General features: G+C 39.6%; 1 protein-coding gene across 1 annotated transcript in view; it reads left to right on the top strand.

Moving 5' to 3' along the window:
* Positions 1–13,239, top strand: part of ME1 (malic enzyme 1) — a 400,967-nt gene extending 387,728 nt beyond the window's left edge. Inside the window, exons 12-14 of the mRNA XM_073675637.1 lie at positions 644–817; positions 10,496–10,594; positions 12,938–13,239. Of these exons, the coding sequence (XP_073531738.1) occupies positions 644–817; positions 10,496–10,594; positions 12,938–13,105 (441 nt within the window). The 3' untranslated portion in view covers positions 13,106–13,239. The remainder of the gene's footprint in view (positions 1–643; positions 818–10,495; positions 10,595–12,937) is intronic.
* Positions 13,240–13,551: the final 312 nt, after the last annotated feature.

Genomic DNA, 13,551 nt, shown 5'->3' with positions numbered 1-13,551 from the left:
CAGAAGGGTATTTGAAAAAAGGTTTTCTAAACCAGATATCCCTTTTCAATTCTCCACCAGATCAAGGGAGCCATTCCGACAGTAAACTTACATCAGTTAAACATATTTGTCAATCATAATGGAGCCTAAAATTAATGTTTTTTTAAAGGCATATTCCCAACTTTCAATGTTGCAAAGTTAGAGCCGTATTCTCGGGACAGGTGCAGGTCCTGGCAATTGGACCGTCCCACAACTATCAGACATACATGCAATGCCAGGGCATAACGGGTGACAACTGAATCATTTGTCCCTGGTGCTGTGTGTGAAGGCTTAGGGGGCGGTTTATGGGATGGAGCCCTGAAGCTACTTTGCGTGGGCCGAATATATTTAGATACAGGATAAGGGTAATATATAGGATAGTACCTTTTGCCCTGGATGAAGGAGAGCCTAGCTACAGCTCTGATGAGATGAAAATACCCGTTTAATGTTCCAGCATTAGTGATGTTTTCCTATTGATTCTTAATAAAGGTAAAAGGTGACTCCATTGTAGGCCAGCATTTGGGGCAGTAATTACCTTTTGGCACTTGAGTAACACGGATATATGTCATATGATGATATAATGCTTGTCATTTTAAATACATCTTTGCATTTCATAAATCTACAGGGCTGTGGCATTTTTGCAAGTGGAAGTCCCTTTGATCCTGTCACTCTCCCAGACGGGCAGACATTGTACCCTGGACAGGGTAACAACTCCTATGTGTTCCCCGGTGTTGCTCTTGGAGTTGTGGCCTGTGGAGTGAGACATATTAGTGATGACGTCTTCCTGACAACTGCTGAGGTGAGCAACACCCGGGCTGTGACAGGAGAGGTCACTGGCAGCGCACTGGATTTTTTAAGCTGCACTTTACGTCATAAAATTTAAGTTTTTATATACTATTAAATTTCTTTTTTTCATTTTCCTAGCGAGTAGCTTACATAGTTCCCCTGCCGAGACGTCTTATGTTAGGTTTTCCATTTCAGCATCAAGCATTTCTCATTCCAGTTGCAGATATACAGGAAAGTCTCCAGCCAGAGCGTAGAAGAGAATGGCATAGATGAAATACACGAAGCTAACCCAGCGATACAGCATAACCTCATGTGCTTCTCAAGCTCAACTGCAAAAATAGTCAAATTGAAAGAGTAAAGCCTTAGGATATGTTCAATTCCCTGAAAAGGACATAGAATTCAAAAACTGCCACAGAAAAAGGCTGCCGAATACCACAAAGTCACAATACTAATGCCCTACAAGATGCAGCAGGCCACCATGATGAATGTGGAGGCAGTACAAGTGTAAAATACTGATGAAGCGACCACTCACACACCTACCATTCATGGAGAGGGTCATTGCCCAGTACTAAACATGTCCACCTTTAAGGTTTGTATAAGGCGCCAATCACACAGATACAGTACAGATCAAAAGTTTGGACACACCTTCTCATTTAAAGATATTTCTGTATTTTCATGACTATGAAAATTGTACATTCACACTGAAGGCATCAAAACGATGAATTAACACATGTGGAATTATATACTTAACAAAAAAGTGTGAAACAACTGAAAATATGTCTTATATTCTAGGTTCTTCAAAGTAGCCACCTTTTGCTTTGATGACTGCTTTGCACACTCTTGGCATTCTCTTGATGAGCTTCAAGAGGTAGTCACCGGAAATGGTTTTCACTTCACAGGTGTGCCCTGTCAGGTTTAATAAGTGGGATTTCTTGCCTTATAAATGGGGTTGGGACCATCAGTTGTGTTGTGCAGAAGTCTGGTGGATACACAACTGATAGTCCTACTGAATAGACTGTTAGAATTTGTATTATGGCAAGAAAAAAGCAGCTAAGTAAAGAAAAACGAGTGGCATCATTACTTTAAGAAATGAAGGTCAGTCAGTCCGAAAAATTGGGCAAACTTTGAAAGTGTCCCCAAGTGCAGTTGCAAAAACCATCAAGCGCTACAAAGAAACTGGCTCACATGACGACCGCCCCAGGAAAGGAAGACCAAGAGTCACCTCTGCTTCTGAGGATAAGTTTATTCGAGTCACCAGCCTCAAAAATCACAGGTTAACAACAGCTCAGATTAGAGACCAGGTCAATGCCACACAGAGTTCTTGCAGCAGACACATCTCTTCAACAACTGTTAAGAGGAGACTTTGTGCAGCAGGCCTTCATGGTAAAATAGCTGCTAGGAAACCACTGCTAAGGACAGGCAAAAAGCAGAAGAGACTTGTTTGGGCTAAAGAACACAAGGAATGGACATTAGACCAGTGGAAATCTGTGCTTTGGCCTGATGAGTCCAAATTTGAGATCTTTGGTTCCAACCACTGTGTCTTTGTGCGACGCAGAAAAGGTGAACGGATGGACTCTACATGCCTGGTTCCCACCGTGAAGCATGGAGGAGGAGGTGTGATGGTGTGGGGGTGCTTTGCTGGTGACACTGTTGGGGATTTATTCAAAATTGAAGGCATACTGAGCTAGCATGGCTACCACAGCATCTTGCTATTCCATCCGGTTTGCGTTTAGTTGGACCATCATTTATTTTTCAACAGGACAATGACCCCAAACACACCTCCAGGCTGTGTAAGGGCTATTTGACCAAGAAAGAGAGTGATGGGGTGCTACGCCAGATGACCTGGCCTCCACAGTCATCAGACCTGAACCTAATCGAGATGGTTTGGGGTGAGCTGGACCGCAGAGTGAAGGCAAAAGGGCCAACAAGTGCTAAGCATCTCTGGGAACTCCTTCAAGATTGTTGGAAGACCATTTCCGGTGACTACCTCTTGAAGCTCATCAAGAGAATGCCAAGAGTGTGCAAAGCAGTCATCAAAGCAAAAGGGGGCTACTTTGAAGAACCTAGAATATAAGACATATTTTCAGTTGTTTCACACTTTTTTGTTAAGCATATAATTCCACATGTGTTAATTCATAGTTTTGATGCCTTCAGTGTGAATGTACAATTTTCATAGTCAAGAAAATACAGAAAAATCTTTAAATTAGAAGGTGTGTCCAAACTTTTGGTCTGTACTGTACGTCTTTGGCCCATACTATTAGATTAGGTGTAAGTGCACACCACAGGGACAAGTACCATATTTTCCCATCCAACACTAATGGGCCTGGCTGCATCCTGCAAAAATTAAAAAGGCGGAATAAAAAAAAGATGTAAAAATTCATGAGATATCCAGAGTTACATCATGACTTCATTTGCTTTTTATATCCCACTACAAAAATAGTCAAATTGAAAGAGTAACGCCTAAGGGTATGTTCACATTGAGTTTTTTAGGAGTTTCTTCTGGAAAAGAAATTGAGTGGAAACTCTCCAAATCCTTCCTGAAAGCTCAAAAAGCCACAAAAACTTGGAGTTTCCGCTTAGGCCACGTTCACACATTCAGCATTTGGTCAGTATTTTATCTCAGTATTTGTAAGCCAGGAGTGGGTGATAAATACAGAAGTGGTGACGTGTTTCTATTATACTTTTCCTCTGATTGTTTCAATCCTGGTTTTGGCTTATAAATACTGAGGTAAAATACTGACCAAATACTGAACATGTGAATGTGGCCTTAGACTTGTTTCACACATAATTTTTTTGGTACTTGTAGATAAAGCATGGACCCATTACAATGAATAGAACGGACCTTTTCACCCGTCCATTTTCTGGCAGACAGACTGCCTGCAAAAAAATAAAAAGAAATGAGCCAAATGTTTCATCTGTGTTGTAGATCAAGCTCGCCATTGCAAGTGAATAAGAACGAACAGTAGATGGATGTCACCTGTGTGCCATCCATATTTTACTGTTAAAGGCCACGTGCACACGCAGTGTTTTCTGCAATTAAATCCTGCTTTCCAGGCATTAAAAAGGATGCATTCAGGATGCAGGTTTTGCTGCGTTTTTGCTGCTTTTTTTGCTGAATTTTTGCTGCATTTTGGGTGGTTGGAATTACATGTTTGATTTGTCTACAGTATATGTGTAATAAAGTTAGTTTTATTTGCCAAAAATGCAGTGAAAAACATAAATAAATTAACTTTTTGATGATATTCTAATTTAATGAGATGCACCTGTATCTAAAAATCCCATCCACTTTGCTGGAACTGGAAGACGCTGCGTTTTTGCATCACAAAAATCTGCAATGTCAAAAACTCTCCAAAAACTCATCGTGGAAACTTAACCTACAAAAAGATGCAGAAATAAAAAAAAGTGGTTTTATTTTGCAAAAGCTTTAAATTAAATTCAGTTAGTAATATCACAACCATAATAAACTGTAAACATTGTTTAAACCTTATAGTGAATGGTGTTAAGGGGAATCTGTCACTAGGATTAACTTTGCTAAGCCATATATACAGTGGGGAAAAAAGTATTTAGTCAGCCACCAATTGTGCAAGTTCTCCCACTTAAAAAGATGAGAGAGGCCTGTAATTGACATCATAGGTAGACCTCAACTATGAGAGACAAAATGAGGAAACAAATCCTGAAAATCACATTGTCTGATTTGGAAAGAATTTTTTTTCAAACTTTGGTGGAAAATAAGTATTTGGTCACCTACAAACAAGCAAGATTTCTGGCTCTCACAGACCTGTAACTTCTTAAGAGGCTCCTATGTCCTCCACTCATTACCTGTAGTACTGGCACCTGTATGAACTTGTTCTCAGTATAAAAGACACCTTTCCGCAACCTCAAACAGTCACACTCCAAACTCCACTATGGTGAAGATCAAAGAGCTGTCGAGGGACATCAGAAACAAAATTGTAGCCCTGCACCAGGCTGGGAACACTGAATCTGCATTAGGCAAGCAGCTTTGTGTGAAGGAATCAACTGTGAGAGCAATAATTAGAAAATGGAAGACATACAAGACCACTGATGATCTCCCTTGATCTGGGACTCCACACAAGATCTCACCCCGTGGGGTCAAAATGATCTCAAGAATGGTGAGCAAAAATCCCAGAATCACACGGGGGGACCTAGTGAATGACCTGCAGAGAGCTCTTACCAACGTTACACAGGCTACCATCAGTAACACACTACGTCGCCAGGGACTCAGATCCTGCAGTGCCAGACATGTCCCCCTAGAAGAGTATTGGGAGAATGTCATATGGTTAGATGAAACCAAAGTAGAACTGTTTGGTAGAAACACAACTCATCATGTTTGGAGGAGAAAGAATGCTGATTTGCATCCAAAGAACACCATACCTACCTTGAAGCATGGGGGTGGCAACATCATGCTTTGGGACTGTTTATCTGCCAAGGGACCAGGATGACTGATCCATGTACATGAAAGAATGAATGGGGCCATGTATCATGAGATTTTGAGTGCAAACCTCCTTCCATCAGCAAGGGCATTGAAGATGAAACGTGGTTGGGTCTTTCAGCATGACAGTGATCCCAAGCACACCGCCAGGGCAACGAAGGAGTGGCTTCATACACAGCATTTCAAGGTCCTGGAGTGGCCTAGCCAGTCTCCAGATCTAAACCCTATAGAAAACCTTTGGAGGGAGTTGAAAGTCCATGTTGCCCAGCGACAGCCCCAAAACATCACTGCTCTAGAGGAGATCTGCATGGAGGAATGGGTCAACATACCAGCAATAGTGTGTGCCAACCTTGTGAAGACTTACAGAAAACGTTTGACCTCTGTCATTGCCAACAAAGGATATATAACAAAGTATTGAGATGAACTTTTGTAATTGATCAAATACTTATTTTCCACCAAAATTTGAAAAAAATTCTTTCCAAATCAGACAATGTGATTTTCAGGATTTGTTTCCTCATTTTGTATCTCATAGTTGAGGTCTACCTATGATGTCAATTACAGGCCTCTCTCATCTTTTAAATGGGAGAACTTGCACAATTGGTGGCTGACTAAATACACTTTTTCCCCACTGTATGTGCATGTAGGTCAAAGGAAGTTAAATAAAGTGATACCTTCATATCTGCGATCCAATGTCTTATTCCACAGAAATCCACGTTTTACGTATATGTAAATGAGCTGTTATGATCTATAGGCTGGACACTGATCTACATGAGAATCTGCCTCCAGAGCTTATAATAACTTAAAGGGGGCAATATCAGTGTGAGATATTTAATGACTGACAGTCTGCTCTCATAATCGCACTCAGCTCTGCAGTGAGATCAGAACTAACATAGTACAGCACAGTATAACAGAGCTAACACAGTACAACAGAAGTAAACTTTGTCTCATTACAAAACATTTGCAGCTGCAGTCCTCTCATAGTGCTAATGTTTGTAATGAGACAAAGTTCACCTGCGCTGTACTGTGTCACCTTTGCGGTACTGTGTCACCTCTGCGGTCCTGTGTTACCTCTGCTGTACTGTTACTTTTGTTGTACTGTGTCACCTCTGCGGTACTGTGCTACCTCTGCTATACTGTTACCTTGGCTGTACTGTGCTACCTTTGCTGTATTGTTACCTTTGCTGTACTGTGTCCCTTCTATGGTATTGTGCTACCTCTGTGGTACTGTGTCTCCTCTGCGATACTGTGTTACCATTGCTGTACTGTGACATTTGCTTTACTGTGTTACCTCTGCGGTACTGTGTCACCTCTGCGGTACTGTGCTACCTTTGCTGTACTGTGTCACCTCTGCTGTACTGTGTTACCTTTACTGTACTGCATTAAAAAATGTGGATTTCTGTGGAATAAGACATCGGATGGAAGATATCAAGGTATCATTTTATTCAGCTTTCTATGACCTGCATGCCTATATGGATGGCTCAGGTGGGTGGATTCTTCTGACAGATTCCTTTTAAAAATATTAAAGCAAGTTGAATGTTTTTTTTTCCATTCCCCTATCAAAAAAATAATAAAAGTTAACTTTTAGTTTACTTCTACTTCAAAATGATTTTATGCAAAAAGGTTTCGATCCACAAAACAACAAGTCCATAGCAACTCTACATTGAATGGAAAAAAATATATAGCTCTTGGAATGCTGACATAAACAATTTTTTCAATGAAAAGTACATACAGTTGAAGTGTAATTTCTGAAAGAAGCAATTATGTGTTTTTCTAATTGTGTACAACCCAACTAAATAGGTCCTGTGAGCAGGATATTTGACTCCTTAATTATAAAGTGCTGCGGAATATGTTGGCACTATATAAATAAAAATTATTATTATTATTATTACTCCTAACTTAAGTCATGAGTGTAAAGCCGCTTTAATGCTCATTACATTAATTCCTTGCTTGTAGTATTTCATTAGGGCATTTTTGAAAAATCAATCCTTGAAGTTTTCATTGCTAGTGCTGCGTGGTGGGCACTGCACTTCCAGCTCTGCGGTACTTTCTTACGTTTCACCATCCTCCACTAGTCTCCAGTCTTTGATTGACAGGTCACTCCCCCCTCAGTGAGCTGTCTTTCTCTGCTGAGGCTCTTTGTAGGTGCTATGGGTTAATCTCATGAGAAGTGGCGAGCATGCGCAGTAAGCTTCTGATGATGTTATGGTGCTACTACTTCTGATGAAACAAACTTGGGCAGTGATGGTGCCTACACAGGGGAGACAGTTCACTGAGAGAAGAGTGGAGGCCTGTGGGGGAGTGCACAGGAGAAGTGGAGGGGCAGTGCCCGCCCCACTGCACTTACGATTAAAACATCAAGCAAGGTATGAACGTAATAAGCATTAAAGGGGCTTTGCACTTATGCCATCAGTTAGGGTTAGTTACATTCTGACTGGTCCTTTATGAATACAGAAAATTATGAGACTCTAGGGAAATTGACCCAAGGCATTACCAATACACCCTATTGAGAGTGAAAAATAAGCCTTATTTATTACTATAGTGCTTCCGACACTCCACTGCCAGACAGGAATGTCATGTTGTCGTGCATGCTTGGTTTACAGTCTGGTGTAAAGACCTGCACTCAGCTGAGTGTTGGACTGTTTAAATGTTTGCAGGTCATCTGATGACATTATTCTGGACAATGGCTCTTTCTATTAATTATACCACCATAGCGGCCTGCCACAAATGACCATAGAAGGATGTGACAGTGATTTGGTTTATACCATTAGTTAAGCAGCTCATGACTTGCCCTGACAAAAACAATGGCTCAGGATATGGAGAAAAGTTTGGGAATGTTGTCTTTGCATGGATCAAACTCGAAGGAGTCTCGTTAATCTAATAGAATGAGCAGTGATGTAAGTTTCCAGGAAAAATCAGTAATGGGCATTATGTACCTTTCTACTGAACTAATGTTCAATCTCCAACATTTCTTCCAGTTTTAATAATTACATTTTAATAAGGAAAAGAATCTGTCAACACATCTAGGAGCCCATTCAAGATTTTATGGTGTCTTTGAATTTCATTTTCTTAGTGCTTTGTGCTTCCAGCTAATGATAGTCAGCACGTGCACATCTTGGCTTCCCTACAGCATAGTTTTCTCCAGAAGACATTTTTAATGGGATTATCTATGAAGCTAGTTGGGCATCCAGACCGCTTTGCCAAAACTATTTCATTAGTTCGTAAAATACTTGACATTTCTTTTTGTTCTGCTTGATAAAGCTCATAGAAACAGGCAACACCGCTTGTCATCACGGTCAAATTGTCTGCAATTAGTAGGTATTACAGCTTGAAATACCTTACATTTATCAGCGCAAATCAAAGTTACGCTCTGTTTTATTTGGCTATGGAAAATGAACACCTGAATCAATGCTTTCTTGCTGACAGTAAATGGACTGGTACTATAATGGCAGGGAGCTGAAGAGGTGGGAAAGCATGATTGCGCATAACGTCTTACTGGATACATGATAACATCTTCATTTACAACTAATAATTTCTATTAGAGGAAGAATAAAGACGCTGTCACATTGATACTCATAGAAAATAATACTGAGAGTGCTGCTTTATTATGTGTGAAAAGCTTGATCATGTGTGCCATTTACCCCACATCATGTTGAATATGGGCTATTTAATCAGCAATACAATATTATGTAATAATCACATTTCCTAAATAGTATCGTTTTTCTAATAACATGCTTTTCTATAGCAGTACTATATCTCCAAGTACCAGTACGTTACCTTCTACGTCATTTGTTTTTTTCCTTTCCCAGAATGTTTCAAACCAATTTAATTTCCAAAGTATAACATATAACAAAAATGGATTTGCAATAAGTTATTTACTTAGAAAACCCAAGATAAAAGCATAATAAGAAAATACCCTGCAGTAAATAAATAGCAATAGAGCATGAAAATAACATATGGTGCTTAGTTAGCAACATAATTTTGATCAAAAAACATAAAAGCCATCCCACACGTCAAAGTGACCCTACTCAGGACTGTCCTAACCTCTAGTATTAAAAGTTATCTACTTATTAGCCCGGAAACACTATGCCATACAAGGGTGTAGCTACGGGCACTAAGTCTACTTTTTCTATTACTTGAAATAAGACCACATAGAATGACACATGGCCTAAAAATGTTCCACAACAGTAATTCCGTGACAACAAATGTCTGGGATCATTTCTATATCCAAAGTCTAGAATACATGTAGAAAGCGCAACAGAAAACTTTTCAGCATGGAAGATTTTTTATGCTCCATAGGAATGGCAGGCTAAAATCCCACGGTGAATCCTTAATATGGATTTCTTATAGTAAGCTTCACCAGTACTGCTGGTTTCTTCATGATACCAAAAGTGACAGTCTGAATTCTACTCCGGTGTTTTATTTTTCTACTTGTTTTTTTTTTTCTTCTTTCTGTTCCTTTTAGAGCACAACCAGTAAACACTAAAGAGAGCATAAATATTTAAACACAACATGTAGTGAGGATTTTATTTAAACCTTAAGCTAATAACATGTATGTTCAGGCACTATCATGCTGATAAAATCCATATCTTGATTGTACAAATCCATTTGAAGTCTCTGAGAAATCCAGCATTGAAATCATGTGCAAATGAGGAAGGGCAGGAGAGCTGCAAGTGCAAACTCTCACCCCAAAGCACTTGCAGTTCTCCTGCCCTCCCTATTCCTGCCTGAGCCTGCCTCTTGTGACCGGCCGCCTCTAACTTGACACCAACTGCTGCTCGTTCCCGCACCACTCATCTCCATTACATTGAAGTAGAAAATCCCCATGACGGGTTCCCTTTAATGTGACATAGGTCATGGGACTATTAATCTTTAATTCACCAATACAGCCCAAAAATCAGAATTAATAAGGTACATAAACTACAAATCACCTTTGGTAATATTAACCACGAAATATATAAAATGTAGGGCAGGCTGCACAACCACATCAACGTACTTTTCGCTTCTTTGTCAGGAGTTTTGTAGAACTAGCCTGCAGGTCATATTACTCTGTTTTAATTGCTTGACTAAATAATAGTGAACAAATATAGCGACTTTGTAAGTTGTAATAGTTATTTCTAGAAGTAGATAATGAAACCAATGCTAATAATACATCATGTGCAGATTCTGAATATCTAATGCAAGTCTATGGAGAAATGGAAGGATCTATAATGTAACGGTTTCATGTTATCTTTTTGCACAAAGGTCATAGCTAAAGAAGTCTCTGATAAACATTTAGAAGAAGGACGTCTCTACCCACCTCTACAGACAATACAAGAAGTCTCGGTGAAGATAGCTGTTAAGGTAAGCGACTGTAATGGTGCAGGGTAGTCATTTTTAGCTAAGCATTTAGTTAAAACATTGGTACCCACAAGGTTTTTTTTTATGTTGATATGATCACTGAATTCATAGAATTCTAGAGTTGGAAGGGATCTCCAAGATCATTGTGTCCAACTCCCTGCTCAATGCAGGATCCACTAAACCATCTCAGACAGATGTCTGTCCAGCCTCTGTTTTGAAGACTTCCATTGAAGGAGACCTCACCACCTCTCATGGCAGCCTGTTCCACTCATTGATCACCCTAACTGTCAAAAAGTTTTTTCAGTTTCATCCCATTGCTTCTCATGCTTCCATGTGCAAATGAGAATAAAGCTGATCCCTCTACACTGTGACAGCCCTAGAGATATTTGTTGAATTATTTTGTTAAATTCTTTAATTTTAAAAGACAAAATGCTTTAGTGGTGCCGTGCACCATATCAATTAGGTTTTACACTCTTTTTTTTGCCTTAAAGAGTATTTAAGAGTATTTATCAGCAGTCTGATGCTGCCATTTTTGATTAATAAAAGAGTGGGCAACTCCAGACTGGTGATATTTCTTTATCTCAACTATTAACAAAAGTGCTCATAAATAAACCTAATGCTCCCCAAAAACGGTGGAGGCACTGAATGGTGACATCAATCAGTGGCTGCTTAGTAAAGTATGTAACACTGCTGGGTTAGTGCAAAGAGCCAGATGTCACTCATTAACTGAAAGAGGGGAAGCTTACAGTTGTGGGATCTGCACGCCAGGATCGCACAACCCGGAAGTTTGAGCACGTCTGGTGATAGGTACTCTTTAAGTGACAAGAAAGAAGTGGCTTACCGGCTTACCAAGAAAGGGGGCTTGGCTTAAGATGTGCTGAATAGCGCCAAAAGTGTGCCAAGCCAGAGGTGGTGTAAAATCGGACAAGATAATCTAAAGATGTATCAAATTTATTACACAACATGAACTGCTGTGATAAATCTGGTGCATCTAGTTCAATTCCAACATATCTAATTTTCATATAGTTTCAGTAAATCTGCCCCAATGTTTGTGGCTTGTTTGGAGTTTTAGGTGTAATACAGACATACAAATGCATTTTCACATGAGACACCTGAGTAATTTACAGATATGCACTTTTAGCACTAGAAAAACCTATGGGGTCCTACATTTGGCACTGTTAAACTAAATGGGGTCTGCATATCATGTGTACTGTGTACTAGGCTTTATTTACACACCAGTAAAGTGCAGCAGTATTTGTAAGCCAAAATCAGGACAGGGTCAGGGACACACTTGTGTTGAGTTTTTTGCCTACAAATACTGATAAAATACTGACCAATATATTAATGTATGAATTATTTATTATGCTTACTTATATAGCGCCATCATATTCCGCAGCACTTTACAGAAATTATTATTGCTGCCCCGTTAAGCCTCACAATCTAGATTCCCTATCAGTATATTTTTGGAGTTTGGCAGGAAACTGGAGAACCCAGAGGAAACCCACGCAAATGCAGGGAGAACATACAAATTCCTTCAGATGTTGTCCTTGGTGGGAATTCAAGCCAGGACCCCAGCGCTTCAAAGAAACAGTGCTAACCACTGAGCCACCATGTTGCCTAATAAGGCCTAATAGAGTTGTTGAAATGCATACAACCATGTGAAAATAGCTTAAGCACAATGATTAAAATTGCAGTAAAATGCAATATGCATGTAATTGGGATATAATTAAATGGGTTGTCCACTATCTGGAGAACCCCTTCTTAAAGACTGTATTCCCCAGTGCAAAATAAAATTAAGACATGCTCACCTCTCACACCGGCACTGTTCCAGCGATGTCGGCGCAGGGTCTCCCACAGCTCGATGCGATATTGTTATGCCACGTGAGCACTGCAACCAATCAACGGCCACTAATGGGCTGCAGATCTCATACTTCCCCTGGATGTCCAAGATGGAGCTGGTTTAAGAGGTATCTGTTATTTAAATTTTACACTGGGGAATATAGCATTAAAGAAGGGGTTGTCTAAGTAGTGGACAACCCCTTTAAATAACACCATTGAGAATAATAGGAGTACACACCAGTAAGGTGTATAGAGGTGGCTTTTCGGGCCATTTTTATCGATGGTAGATATGTGTAAATATACTCCATCACCATATGCAGCAGAAGAATGGAGCATTTTCAAATAAACCTTTTGATAAATCTAGCCTGTGTGATGTGTGAGTATACTTTACGCTGCTGGATGTTTGATCTAGCGCTATGTGATTGATTAATTCATGGCAGCAGTCATAGATCATTTGTGGTTGTGATAGATGTTATTTTGAAAGTTTATAATCCTATGTATTTCCAGATTGTGGAGAATGCCTACAAGGATAATACAGCATCTGTCTTCCCGGAGCCCGAGGATAAGGAGGCGTTTGTCCGTTCCCAGATGTACAGCACGGACTATGACCAGTTTGTAGTGGATTCCTACTCCTGGCCTGAAGAGGCAATGAAAGTTCAGACTGTCACTATCTAGACACAAAGGAAAGGAGTCAGATTGATTTTTCTTGATGAAACATTAAGAAATATTGTTGTGTAACATTTTTTGTATTGACTTAATACTGAATTTTATAAATCACACTTTAAATAAATATGCAATGTAGAGCTTGAGGCTACTCTAAAATTCCTTTATTGTTTATTATGTGACTGAGTTGTAAATCAAGATTTAGCTGCGCTAACATTGATAGAAGGCAGAAATAATCCAGCTACTGCTATCTGTCTAGAATATGTGGCAGTAAGTTAAATTTGCTTGTTACATAGATTTACAGTACTCTGGAAAAGTTTTAGGCAGGTGTAAGAAAAGTGCTGCACAGTAACATTACTTTTAAACATAGAAGTGTTAATAGTTTGTAGCAACGAACAACGTTCAAAGTGAGAGAACAAAAGAGAAATCTAAATTAAATCAATATTTGGTGTGACCGC

This window comes from Phyllobates terribilis, unplaced genomic scaffold (assembly GCF_046119375.1).
Source record: "Phyllobates terribilis strain yellow unplaced genomic scaffold, ASM4611937v1 Scaffold_3__8_contigs__length_932513732, whole genome shotgun sequence".
Lineage (NCBI taxonomy): Eukaryota > Metazoa > Chordata > Amphibia > Anura > Dendrobatidae > Phyllobates > Phyllobates terribilis.
This window is presented reverse-complemented; position numbering and strand designations above follow the sequence as displayed.